The 14857-nt window shown below is 41.5% G+C and overlaps 1 protein-coding gene across 2 annotated transcripts in view; it reads right to left on the reverse strand.

The window, feature by feature from the left end:
- The window catches only part of prkcz (protein kinase C, zeta), a 75088-nt gene extending 63404 nt beyond the window's left edge, over positions 1–11684 (reverse strand). Inside the window, exon 1 of one of the 2 annotated variants that reach the window (XM_069720126.1) lies at positions 11560–11684. In XM_069720126.1, the coding sequence (XP_069576227.1) occupies positions 11560–11596 (37 nt within the window). In that variant the 5' untranslated portion in view covers positions 11597–11684. Of the gene's footprint in view, positions 1–5242; positions 5304–11559 lie in introns of those variants that run through there. The other variant, XM_069720125.1, reaches the window with a different exon arrangement.
- Between the last annotated feature and the right edge of the window lie 3173 nt (positions 11685–14857).

Genomic DNA, 14857 nt, shown 5'->3' on the forward strand with positions numbered 1-14857 from the left:
TCTAACGGAGACAAACGTGGGCAGCTGAATGTGCCACAGTCAACAAATTAAACACAACATCTAATGAATTTTACAAGCTAATTAATGGATCCTTCATCTATATTCCTTTCAGCATTATCCACTTCAGATTTAGTCTTTAAAGGGGTTGTTTAATGCTGCTTCCAAATCTGTGCAATAATTGGATTATTGATCCAAATTTACTAAAATCACAAGTTTAATAAATAGACTGTCTGGATCCTATACAAACGAAATTAGCATAGCTGAAGAGCTACTGATATAGCCTATTATATAACTATAAGTTCAAACACAACATGCTGCATGGTCCACAGTCCGGTCCAGATCGCTCAGCCATGTCAGAGTGTATCATGAGCACAAGTGCAATCTGTACGACCATCACGCACCCTGTCTGTTGTTCACATCAATTAGTCATGGCCCACTCCTCCTGCAGGGAGCAGATGAGGTCTTAATTCTGCACATGGTACAACAAGTAGTGACTCTAGGAAATTATTATGGGCAAGCATTACATTTCTATTAACAGCAGGAAATTCTGATTTCAGGGTGTTACATCAGATGGAGCTTAAAAAAACAAACAATTTAATTTGATGCACGATGACACAGCAGTCAGCAGCGGAGCAGAAGAGGAGCTGAGTAACTCTCCACAACAGCGAATAGAAAACCCAGGGTTACACACATGAATGTGTTTGTCAGTTTGTGAGCCTGATAAGAAATTTAATACAGAACTGCTATAGAACACAAATATGCCTCTTTTTTTTTCCCAAGTTAAATATAGTATCACAACACTAAATAAATAAAAGCTCCTGTTAAGAATCAGTCTGCGGATTTCTATGTTATTATCAAGAAACCCGATGAAAACAAACCAACAGTGGATGTTTGTATGGAAGCCTGTTGTATGTTAATCCTCTCTGTGCTATAGAGCTCTATTGTTGGCCAGAAACGATCTAAAACACACCAATGAGCCACACTGGCATGTTTTTGACTCCATTGAACATAGAGCATCCTGCCTCCAGAATTTTAATATCATAAACCCAATTGGGGATTAATCTTCCACCACAAATGCACAATTTCCCTCCGGTTTGAGTAACATTTGTTAAAAATTTAGGCCAGTTGTAGAAGGGGATTACTAAATTAAAGAAAAAAAAATCTATAAACTATATTTATGAGCTGCACAGCAAATTTCTAGAGTGGAATATCCTGGAGGTAAATTAAACCAAGTAAAACAGTTAGATTTTCAGAGTTTATTTTCTAAGTTAGACTACAGCTTGTGTTCAGGGATCCTCTTTGAAGGAGTAATATTTCAATCGCTGGGTGTTGAGACGCATGATTCAAACCCTATGGCATTGTTGTCGTATTAGCAGTTCCCATCACGCCTCAGTTACTCTTTTAAAAATAAATAAACCAAATGAAATTGAACTGATGGGCAGAAATTGTATTCACTCTTGTTAAAACATGCTGTTTTGGAACATTTAAATGAAGACACTGATACATAAAATGGGCCTATGATTCAAAACCATAACAGGTATGAACCTATTATATATACCTTTCACAGTGGCGCTCAGTCATTGATTAGGTTGTAACTTGTTACAGAAGTTAAGTATTCTTGCAGCATTAATTGCTGCACATGCTGCATGTATTTTCAAACAATACATTTTTGGAAAATATGTTGTTATTTTATAGTCATTTCTATCTAAAACCTTTACAAAGACAAACGTCTTCAAGATTAACGTAAAAACCAATTTGCATATGTTAGAAAAGTCCCAAAGTATTGAGAGACCGACTAACGCGTTGGGAGTTTTGTCCTTTTCATGGCACTCTAGTGATTTAGTCCTGCAGAGGTTGGAAAATGTTCAAAACCAATTAAAAGAAAATTGCTATCCTGACTTTTTGTCATATTTTAGTGAAATACATCTTTCATTCAAACCCTCCCTGCCTCATAAATATCCTCATCTTCCAAACCCAAAACCCAGAGTCTGTAGAACAGGCTTTCTGTCAGAAATGTAAAACCTTTTAAGGCTGAGCTGATGACGTCGCCATTGTTATTTTCTCCGACATTCGCAGACAAACTTATTCCTCCTTCTTCTTCTTCTTCTTCTTTCACTCATCAGTTCCAGCTGAAATCAGCGTCCCTTTAAAAGGGCTTTCCGTGTTGTTGTTAATGTGAATTAAGCAGCAGCACTTTATGCAGCTTCAGGTATTGACCGATAAACCTGCTGCCATACAAATCAATAAATTATGAGACAATTTGCTAGTGCTGCTTTCTGCTGCAAATAAATAAATAAAATCACCACAGCCTTCAGTGGACTGGTTGGCTGAACCACATCAGGCGTTGTCCTCCCGACTCCCACTAATTATTCATTAGACGTACTCCCAGTGCCTCCCCGTGTCTCAACTGGTTTTCCAGTCTGGTTGGCTGCTCCAGTGATGGGTGCGGCTGCGATATCCTCCTCCACTCACTCATAGTTTTTTTTGCCTCTGTTGCTATGGTAGCCCCAGCCCACCATATACCAGCTATTATTAGGTAGCTGTGAGGATGTCAGGATGACATTGTCTGCAATAAAAAAAAAAAAGTGCATCTTAACCACAAATCCCTCCTTCCTCTCTTCTGAAAACCAATTGTTCCATTGTGCAGAATCAGGTGGAACATGGATCAGCCCTCCTCCATCCGTCCCAGTTCTTAAATATTATCTATTTTGTGCAACACTGACATTGTTCCAGCCAAAATATATATATATGCATGCGGTGCCATTTCAGGTAAACAATATTGGTAAAGTGGGTCGGAGTCTCGTTAGAGGCAAAACTGAAGTTGAGCTCATGTCTACATGCAAATAGGCAGCCATAGAGACGGGGATTTAACTTCCGGACACTTGGTACACGAGGTGCTGACTGAAGATTAAACGCAACACTGCTGTTAGAACGGTGGCCTCCGGTCACAGCGGTCTAATGTCACTAAAGTAGGTCTCTCCTGACGTAAACGTACACTCATCGCCTAGAAACTCAGCCGTGTTTTGCATCACGATCGATGTTCCTGTGACTCTACGCTCTTCCCTCTCGCTCGCTCTCTGAGTCCAGACTGCTGAGATCAGAGTCACAGCGAGCAGAGGGGGCGACACAAAGAGGCCCTGCTCTTTGGGCTCTCGTCTGTGAATTTCCCTTTAATCCTGTTAAGTCAAGCCCTCTGAAGAAAAAGTGCTGCTCGCCTCGGAAGAACCACTGGGGAGTGTTTCCATAGTTACCCAGTATTTCTTCCCTTGTGCTCGTACTGGTGGGTGAGGGAGGGAGTCGGGCTTGAGGCTCGGTGTGCCACGAGCGAGGAGGGCGAACCTACACATCACGTTATGAACACATCAGAAGCTAAATACGGTGTGATTAAGAAGTAATTGCAACAGATATTTAACTTGAAAACGTTTCCTGCTAATTAAAATGTTGAACCATTTCATTAAAAAAAAAATTGAAGCAGCTGAAAGCGGGTCAAACCTTTGCAACCCATATATCAAACAATGACTGCATACTGTATATAGAACAGTTCAGAAAATGCATTTGATCCATGAAAACAAAGGAATGGATCAATGATATATCTCTATATATTTTAAATATATGTTTTTAATGAATCAGCAATATATTCCTGCCCTGCTCAATGTTAAATTACTTTTATTAATTAAAATTCAATTCCGTTCAAAAATCTAATTTCTTCATCATCAGACTGATAAAGAGTTTTGGTGGTTTTTTTTCATTAAAAATCTTCCCTGCTTGTTTTCACAAGTTCAGTACGCGATGATTAAAAGAAAATCATCTTTTAATCAGTCATAAAATAGTATCACTGAAATTAAATGTGATAACGTGATGAAGCTGCCAGCAAACACTTCAAACATAAACACACACACACGCACACGCACACGCACACGCACAGATCGAAGCAGATTAGGTGAGATTTTCACCGCTAACATCTTGGCCCTGATCTGTGGTTACAGTCATGAATATTTAGGACTACAGAGACAGTTAAGACTTTTCTTAGTTTGTCTACCCGATGATTGCAAACACCTCTAATTACTCTGATTATAGTCTGGAAACCCTGTTTGCATTAAGGTTTGCTCAGCGTGGGAGGATGAGCGCGATGACTTTGAAGTAGTTCCAATAAGAGTTTTGGCTTTAGCTCAGATCAAAACTCGAAATATTAAATGCTGCTCAGTTGAATATCAAAGTCTGCTTGTTAAAAGAATTTCACACTGACCACATGCTGTGAAATTCAGTCGAGTTAACCTAAATTCTCAGTTCACTTTAGTTGGGCTTTGTGTTAACAGTGTAGATCTTCCAAAATAATTATAATATTCTGATTCTGATCAATGTCCATGAATATCTAAACACCACTTGTGTTTTCTTTAAAGTTTGAGCGAAGGCAAACTTTCACATTTAGCCCGAAGAGATGTCGTTTCAAAGAGCAGACTGGCTTTTAAATTACAACGCCCGCCCGACTTGCTTCGCGGCCTCGGGCGTACCGGGAGTGCATCTTCTAGATGAAGTGTGTGTGGAATGTCAATTCGCACGGCAAATTAGAGTCAAGTGAGCAGGAGAGTTGTTGTGGTGAAGTGACAAATATATGAGGCAGAAATCCAGCTGACGGTGAGTGGGAGAGGGAGGGGAAGGTTAACTCAGTGAGCAGCACGAGTACAAAGGAACCAACAGTGATTTTTATGCCCACCAGTAATTTCTCTTCAAATTCAGTCCTGGCTGTGAGTCATCATGATACTGAAAATATTGCTACAGAACTGATGTTAACCACAAGAAAAGACAAATACAGTAATGTGGGATTTCCCAGCCTCATCTCTTCCTTCATGTTTTACCCAGAATAATGAGATTATCAATTGTGAAAACAGATAACGACACCCTATTGAATCCCGTCTGGTTACAGTCCAATTAAAAAACAGTTTCCGGACCAGGGGGGGTCGATCAGTTCTCCTTTACGTCTTGCTGGATCCCGTCACCGTCTGAAGGCGACACAAACGCCGCTGCCTCAGACGCACTTACAACACAGCGCTTGCACTTGCCTAGCAGACCTTCAAAGAGCTGACCTATTACAACATCCCCCTGAGGGAAACAAATGTCTCATTGCCCCATTTCTTTTCTTCCAAAGGTGCCAGAATGAGAACAAGACCGACGCAGAGTGAAGGAACAAATCAGGCAAGTCGAGCACTGCAGAGATAATGAATCAAAAAACACAATACTACACCTCCGGACGTGAAGGCCAACGCGCACAGTCCTGCCATGCTGCCCATCGGAGATATAAAGAAGAGCTGACAGCCTGCTGGCGATACAGCACGGATGATGTGGGGAGCCGCGAAGCAGGAGATCAGGGTGGTACTACCAAATCTCTCCAGAACAGGACATTTACAAGGGCTTGACTCACTTCCAGACATTGTTTCCTCGCACTCACAGGAAAGTAGCCGCATACGAGTTGCTACCAACAACACCGCCCCTTCCCTCAAATACCCAAACAAAAGAAAAAAAAGAAAAAGCACAAGGTTTTGAGACTCAGAAGTCAGAGCTTTCAATGGGTTCTGGAGGAATCAGCAGCAGAATCCATGAATCCATCAGTGATATATCTACCAATGTCCCAGAGTATAAAGACCTTATCAACTTGTGCAAAGAGCCAAGTTATTTTCTGGATACTTTGTTCCTGCTGCCAGTTGTTAAGGGCCATTATATAAAGCAAGGTTATTACTGGCTTTGACTTCCAAAGAAGCTGAAAGGGATCAATGAAACAGCCCCGAGGCATTGTTAGACACAATTAGACCTCTGTGATAGCGGGTGCTCAATAGTGGCATGACTAACTTTGTTAGCTTGGCTATTAATTAAAGCATTTATTCAATTGTCTTTTAATCAGCGCGTTCCCGATAAAGAAGGGAGAGGACGGACATCGCAAAGTGCATGAAATTTCAAAAGACATCCCATTTAAAAGTTGGGATTACCAAAGTTTGATCCGGATTTAGGAGTCTGTAAAAGCCTTTTGAGGGCCGCTGGGGTTCCAGAGGAACGGATGCGGTCGCAGACGTACTGTACGACAGCCATGAGAACCGGTGTGTGGGATCCTCTGGACTGAAGACAAGACAGTGTCGCATGCTGATGAGTCAGCCGCTCTATGTAACGCCATGGCAACCTATCCATTGCCACGTTACCCCCGCATGCATATCAGACCACTGAAAAGCTGAGGTGCACACAAAAAACATCAACCTGTCGCGGGCTTGACGACCAATAGAGTCCAATATGACAAATAAAATGTTGGTGTATTCTCACTGCAGTATTTGTAAACTCGCACATCTCACTTCCCCTCCACAGGGTTCCTCTTTCCCATTCATCTTCTGTCCTCTGTCCTCTGTCTCGCCCTCTCCGACACCCCCTCTCTTATATTGTGTGATGCACACGTTGATGTATTAAGAGAAATTGATACAGTGTCACCACTCAGCCTTTTTTTATTTATTTTTTTATTTTACAGTGGCCACTGGCAGTCCTGTAAAATCCCTGCAGCCCAAAAGCATTTTTACACAAGACTACCATTATAAAAGAAATGTGAAAAACTGCTGACAGGACAGGACAACTGCAAACAACTCTTTCTATTGGGCCTTTGTTATTCATGGAGGTTTTATATTTGCAAAGCTCTCCTCCAGCTTGGTAGCCCGGCTGCACCGACTGTCGCTCACAGCTTCACTTCTCTTCGCTGCAGTCTGGTGACTCGGCTCGTGTTACCGTTCGTTCAGCCACTCTGAAGGCCGATCACCAATCAGCGAACAGAGTCGGTGGTTAACGCTGAACGTTCAGCTCAGAGTAAACGCTCAGCACATCGTCAAGCTGCTGCCGTACATTAAAACAATTATACAAGATATGCTGTAGTCGGGTAAAAACACTTTGGTGGACACGGTGTCGGCCAGTTTCGGCGCATGCTGATTGGTTAGAATTGACCCGAGGTCTATGCCCAGTAGGATGGAAGGACTGTGAACTATTCCTTATGCAGGGTGACCAGACCCATATTCACGCAGGGGAAATTCGCACCTGGTTCACAGAAGGCCAACAGCTTCGAGACTTTTAGTCTACGGCTGAGCAGGAACATGTCGGCCGAACCAGTGGGGGAAACACTGATGACGCTGGTCAGTCTGGAAGAATATCTTTATCCTCATTCATCCTCAATTCTCTCTTTGTCTTCACACTTCTCCTAGTCACATGATTATGGCCATTTTCAGTTTACTAATCTAATTTTGCCACGATCTAAATCAGCCAATCATTCCCACACTGTCAAAAGTCAATCTGTTCTCATCTCATGTATCCAGGCCTCAGGATGAACTCATCAGAATCCCCCCTTCATCACATTCAGGTGGAGGCAGATGGCCACCCGCCCCGAAACCCGGTTCTTCCAGAGGTTTCTTCCTGTTAAAAAGGGAGTTTTTCCTTCCAGCTGTTGTTGGGTTCCTCTTTATAATGTGTAAAGTTTGACATCAGGACTTCAGAGTGTTAAGTGCCCTGTGACGACTCATTTCATGATCTATCGCTATATAAATTGATTGTGAATGCATCAACAGCAGCAGTGTCTACACCCTTGGGGGCTTCCTGTTCTACACACTGCCTCACACCCTTTAAATACGATGACAATGGGCTCTAATTGCCAAAGACTCTCACATCCCTCGACATTTCTCTTCTTGTTCTTGCATGTGGCAATAAAATGTTGTATTTGTTCCCTGACTGAAACGTGCACGTGCGGCTGGCCACGTGACGCGGAGGCTAACTTGGAAGCGACACGATTTCTTCCGGCTCATGCACCAGGCGAGCAATTTTCAGTCAAGTGTGTGGGTGCCATCTTTGAGTCCGGTGTCCAGATATTCTGAGTACATGAAGAAGATGCAAATCCATACAAATGCGGCACATCTCATCAGGTTTGATGGCTGTTCCTGCGTTCATCTTTCTTTCTTTTTTTTAGGGGGGCTGGCCTGCAACAGCAGGGTCGACGCTACAAACATGAGAGTCTAGTTACCATTAATCAGCAGAATATTTCAGGGAAAGGACTGTGAAAGTTTATCAGACTCTATCGTATATTTACATGTGCCTCATACTGTGACTATCTCCAATATATTATTGCAACACTGCAGTTTAACTTTTTGTTATTAACCATGTGACACATGAATTAATCATCGTTTTGATTTGAAAAATGGCCCATTACTGCTGTTACAGCACACAAGGCTTCTCTGAGAAGCCACCTGCAATTAAATAATCAGACTGAAGTGCTTACATATTGCTGATTTATACCAGCTAAAGTCTTGAGAAGGCAGGTCATTTTATAAAGGAGAATTTAAGCATGGTGTTTTTTTTGGATCATAAAAAACATTCCGTCCATACCAATTACCATAGCAATTGTACTTTGCGAACCTGAGCAGGAATGTAAACGTGTATTGAAGGTTTGTACGCATACTGGTCCGGGATTCTCCAGCTTCTGAATACTAACTTACAGTTTGTATCAGTAGTACACAGATGGAGGGCCTAAATGGACTGATCCTGGAGTTTGGATATCTCGTCAGACAGCCAGCAAATCCACTTTCAGTCCATCTGTAGTGTCCTCTGAGTGTGATGCAGCCCTGTGTCAGGGTCACTGATTGATCCTGTCCTAAATTACCTTTCCATTTCAGTTAATAGCCTAATGCTGCTGGAGGTGCCACAGGCAGAGAGCAGCTACCTCCATCTCTGCTCTTCTTCTCGGCACACAAGAAATAAAAGCTCTGCTATTGTACGGAAAAGCTGGTCATCAGGGCGGTTACACTGTGTTAATGTGTCAGAAAAACAGACTACAGAGGACTTAGAATTCATCCAGTAATTATCAATCATCTACTAAAGGTTGTATGTCAGTGTCAAGATAATGAATCCGAGTAAAATGAGAGAAAACTGTGCGCTGACTAGGTCGAGTCGGTCTTCTGCCATTTCTTTATTTCCTCTTCTGTCTGTCTGTCTGTCTGTCTCATGTCAAACTGGTGGTTGCATTAGTTTAAAATAGGCTGCCCTCCGGTCGACAGATAAAGCCACAAATAGGATTTATTCTGCATCATGGTTTTGAAAACAGATCACAAATGTTTTGGGGTCAGGTTTTTTTGGGGGTATTATTTCAAAAATATTGGTGTCTTGGAAAGGATATATCTAACATGTTTTTTTTCTCGATTATTGATATTTTTCCAGTCATTTCATCTCTAAATGTCAGAGAGAGCGACAGATGACCAAAAACCTTCAGAGGACCAATCAATTACTATTAGCTGTTTTTCAAAAATTCTATTTAGGTTACATCAAATAAAGGAAAGCAAGCAAGTCTTCACACTTGAGAGGCCACCACCTCCGAATGTTTGCTTTTTGTATTTGCCTTTGTTGATATTCCATAATGCTGCCCGGTCGTTTCAGCACCAGAGTTTCTGAGCAGCATTGAGATCAAGCCATCATCATTTTTCCTGGGAAATCTGGGCGTTCACAGTCTACCGTAAAAAGCACGTATCCGTGGATGTCTGCGGTGTTTTTACACCAACACAGTCAGAATTGTATTTCAGCTGTATTGAGAAGGTTTGATACAACAGCTGTTTTTCTCAAACCTCGTCTACGGCCTTTGTTCCGCCAGTATTTTCTCTTGGCTTTAACCCCTTAAAACTTTCTACCCGCTGTATTTCAAATTGTATTAGCATATCTTTGAATAAAATGATACGCTCTTTGAAACCGTTAATACCAAGGTAGCTTTACCAGAAGCAGCTACTATAGTTCCTAACTTTGTAATGAGAGTGTGTTCACTGAAAAACAGTCGTTTTCTACCTTTTCTGTTGGTAAGCGCGCGTGAATACATGCTGAGTCACCTGCTTCTGAGCTTTCAGTAAAAAGAAACATTTTGTTTTCCACATATCTTCTACATAAAAGCAGTTACTTGTGTTATTTATTGTAAAGCTAAAATAACTAATCAATTAAATAAACTGTGGAAAATCTTGGCAATACATTAGTTCTTAGCTGCCTTCAGCTGGCAATTTGTTTGTTTTTTCTCCCTTTTATCATTGTAAATTGGATCTTTGGGTTTTGGGTTTTGGATTGGACGGAAATCTTTAACTCGGCATCTTCTTACTCACATTTTTTGGAAACCAACAACTGAGAAATCTTCATGACATATAAGCAAACTCCATATTCTGATGGAGATGTTGTTGGAAGTTCTAACAAAGCTAGTAAGTTGATTACGAGTTACATTTTTTTTCTTCCTGTCACGTCAAATCTGAGGATGATGCCAAATTGTTTTGGGAAATTGTGATGGATATTTTTCACTCCTTTCTGTTTTATACACTTATTAAAAACAATGGAAACATTATACTGTGTGTAAAATCATTTGCAGCCAGCCCCTATTTGTTGCACCATATTTGAAGTTTCTCTCTTACTATTGTCTTGCTCCAAGGTGTTTGGCTCTGATCAATTGTGTGAGTGATCTAAAAACAGGAGGTTCTACATGTATCAAGTGTGCAGTGCCGTGCAAACATTTTAGGGAAGTTAGCCGCTTAGACTCTCATCCATCATGCAGTACAATCTGGGAGGCATCTGATCCCAAATTTCCAAATTAATTTTGCAGCAGGACCTGCAGGAGTCATAAAGAAATATCATCAGCCACAAGAAGAACAGGAAGTCCTGCAACTGCCTCAAAAACACTGTGCAAATAGTTTAGTTGCTATTTTAAAAGCGAAGGCTTCCTGGCATTATTCTTTGAAAGCATCCTCTCTTTACTTTTAGTGCTTAAAGATCCCTATTTCATAGAGTATTTAAATTCAGGAATGGCATTTCAAACACAGTTCACTCTTTATGTCCACTGTGATGATTTGAACTCACTGATTTTCCAAACTGCAGCAGTCAAGAGAATGTAGAGCAACGCGTGTCCTTTCAAAGTCAAGTTTTTCTTCAGACTGCTGGAACAAAATGCCTCACCGTCATTAAATTATCATACAGACAGGTATTCATGGACATCACATTGTAACTAGTCTGAGGACACAGTCAGACTGAGTGTTTTAAACATAGGTTACATGAGTCCTACTGAGCAGCTCCTCTGGAAGTAGGAACAACCTGAGGCACTAGTAGTCAGCCTCACATGCTCCCAGCAAAGGAAACATGATGGATATGCAATTCAGATGCAGCTGCTGCATCTAAAAAAGAAAATTACTGGGTCTAACAGAAACAGTGGAAAACCTATCTAGTTCACGCTCTGTTTGCATTTAGCCGACAGGATGCATACAACAAGGTAGCGCGGGGATTTTAGTGTCTTTTAGCGTGATTAGGATTGAAAAAACAGAACCCCATCTCTTCAGAGTAACCCACTTCTTCCACCGGCTGATAATCAATGATGATGTCACCTCAGCAAAAAGGCAAAGCTGCTCACCTCACCTCAGCTCAACTCAGCCCAGCCCCCCACCCCCACCCAACTCTTCCTGCAAGTCTGCCATGTTTCTTGCACAGACCTCAGATGACCTGACGTGACAGAATCACCCGCGCTCACCCATAATCCCCTACCTTTGACTCGAAGGTAGAAAAGCAGCGTGAGCAGCATCCCTCCTGCTGAACGGTACCGCTCCTTTACACCCTGGATCTCATGGTGGTCTCCTTCACATCCTCCACTATTTCTTCCTTCCTCTTCCTCCTCCCGCTCTCACTGAGCAGCTTCACTAGTGCGTCGCTCTCCTCTTCCTCCTGCTCCCTCCCCCCCTCCCTATTCCCTCTCAGAACCCTCCAGGCGGCTTCTCTTTAGCTTCTCGTCACACACGCACCTCAAGTAAAACACATCAGAGGAAGCATATGCAAACATGCCCCGGTGTCAAAACAGCCTTTTGGGTTTTTTTTGCGTCGTGATTGAAATGTTTCCCTGCTGAACGAGGATGATACCACATGACAGAGGCTTTCAGAGCAACCCTCCTCTCTGCACCCGTGTTGCAGTTTCAGCGTTTTGCCCACAAGATGGCAGAAGTAGCTCTAAATCCAACCGCAGCATCCTCTGGATGCAAAACGTTTTAACCTAAATATAAATCTCGTGGACTATTTTTAGAGGCTGTACTGTGCCGACTGGAGCACATCCTGGATGACAGCTACACTTTCCTAGAGACCAGCCTCAAGATGCATTTATAGCACTTTTGTGCTCTCGTACATCACCTACGGACAATGTGTGAAAGTTAATACAGTACTGCCCTACATACTGCAAGTCAGGGGTCAGTGTCTGCCTTGAAAAGCAAAGTCTAATATCTCCAACAGAAATCCATTTCATCCGATTTTAAGTAAAAAAATGTCATATTCTTGAGTATAAGTTGGCAAGTTGTGTGTTGAAGTTCTACTTGTTCATGACACCGTTTTATTTCTTTCAGTAAATAAAGGTGAAATACTGAGCCACAGCAAACTAATTAATAAAAAGGACAACAAAACTGATTCTTGGTAAGTCTTTAAAAGAGGATGACTTGTTAAAAAAATGTATCGTCCTCATTGCACATACATAATGACTGGGTCAGGTTGCACTAATGTGGAATATGCAAATTAAATCTTGAATGTGTTTAAAATCAAAATTTACTTGTAACACCTGTCAGCTGTTTCACAAGTTTTCCAAACTGGATTAACTCCGATAAAACGGGATCAAACAGGGAGCACAAAGTGGGAGCATTTCCTTCTTTTGGAAGCTGATTTGAATGTTTCACACTCGCGTCTAAAGTCTCTGACTACATGATTGCTGAAACTCTGTCTAATGTGTTTTATGCATTTTGTATTTTCTCTTTAATTTCAGTTGAATTATCTAACTGGAAACCTGAGAAGCACTTTAATTAGTATTTAATCTTTGATCTTGATATAAATCATAATAAACTGCTGTTTCATTGACTAACCCTGAACTTTTTTTTGCGTGCTCCCGGCTGCTCCTACAGAACATTCCCAGTCCTGGACAGCACTGCTCTTGAACTAATTCATGAACAGTTTTAAATTGGCCTTAGATACATTTGATTTGGACCAAATTTCCCCAACATGATGGCCAATTTAATCAATTAAAGACCAGTGAGTGGACGCTCCCAAAAATCGTAGATTATTTATAAACGTAGTTTAAAGAAGAAACTTCAGTGGAAATTTTCCAGTTTTCCAGGTGAAGCGAAAAGTTACAGAAGTTTTCTTGTGGTTTCAAATGGTCCTCAGGTGATGTCACTTGAGGCAATATTGGTTGGGGGGAGTCAACTTGTGAACTTTCGACATCTGGAAGTCTGATGGAGCGGTTGTCTGTAAGTCAGAGCTCAGACTGGGACCCCGAGCCAATTTCAGGCACCCAACTTCACTGAGCAGCAAATATTCTGACGTAAGTCAATGTAGCAGCGTCCACAAAAACATTACTTTAACATTAAACATTAAACATTACTGTGGCTAAATAATATCTCAAATTGTATCTTTGATGGGACTTGGTCGGCTATGTATTTTAGATTCAGACTAAACTGATGAGAACATTATGTGCGCATCTTATTTCCATCATAATCTATCCCCAGTTGAACACAGCTGAGCCTCCAACCAGACTGTCTTTAGTGTAGTTGCATTGTGGGTAATGTCGGTCCCAGCTTTTGATAAGGATGAAGAATGTGTGGGATAAAAAGACATCATCTCTGGTTCTGTTGCGTTAATTTTGATCCTTTTTTTTTTAACTGTTGATTGTTAATATGACCATTATACTAAAGATCAGTTGAGCAGTCTATTCATTTAAGAGGGTTGCATTTATGAGTCACACTGTGACACATCAACACACTGGTCACATCACCTGCTTCTTACAGAAAATAAACAACTCACTTCACAGTTTAAGATGCAAAAAACTGAAAGTAGAAAATGTTTCAGAGAAAGAGCCAATGCCTTCGATGACAAGATAAATAAACCCCACGAATTCCACCATAAACACTTGGATTATTTTAGGACAGGATCTCCCTCTCTCAGCCAGAGACAGACTTGGACACATTCATGTCTCTCCTTGTCTGCCAGCGTTGCAACACTGGGGAGGTTGTGCAAGCATTTTCTGCATTCCTTCCCCGTGAGGATGGAGGGCTATTCTCTGGGCTGGACGCAGAGCGTTATCAAAGCGGCCTTCAAGACATTTTTTACTTTATCAGGATTGCCAGGACCGGGCCGTGCAATGCTGCCACTCATCGACTCTTGAATCAACAGCGACTGAAAGCAGTAGAGTGCAACGGGAAACACGTGCTGCCCGATATCTTCACTGGAGGAACTGAGTGGTTGGAAACGAAGAGAACACGTTCTGTCTGTGAGGTTATCGGTCCTCATTTACAATTTACAGCTGCAAGCTGGACCAGCGAACTTCATGAAGAGACCAAAGCAGCTTGGATTAAAAAATTATTTTATTTTTATTTTTTATTTTTTTTACACAATTTCCATGTTTTGCACAGATTTTAAAATATTAGTCTTTTTGTGTTTATTTACTTTTACTGTTTGCAACTCAACTATTGCAGAACCACTACGATCAAAATGAGGTACTACATTTTTCTACTAACTCTGAACCCTTTTCCTCCTGGATTCTCTGGATCAAAATGCCTCCATCAGTATCAGACATTCAATTCATTTCTATATGAGTCTATCTGTACCAACGGGGATGTGCATGCCCACATGGCATTTTTGCCTGACAATATTCTTTATGAACAGCAGTTAACACTGTTTTTGCTACTAGCAAATTATGTTCAAGCTTCACTAAATCTGTTTGAGAGAAGCGCAGGAAAGCCGGTACCCCAAGGTCTGCACCCATTAGGATGAAGGACGACTGGAAACCATCCTCAACGGAGCGTGGCCGGAACCA

Source organism: Brachyistius frenatus, unplaced genomic scaffold, assembly GCF_029030835.1.
Source record: "Brachyistius frenatus isolate BFR_SWC_R1_liver_20210118 unplaced genomic scaffold, ASM2903083v1 Contig_234, whole genome shotgun sequence".
Classification (NCBI taxonomy): Eukaryota; Metazoa; Chordata; class Actinopteri; family Embiotocidae; genus Brachyistius; species Brachyistius frenatus.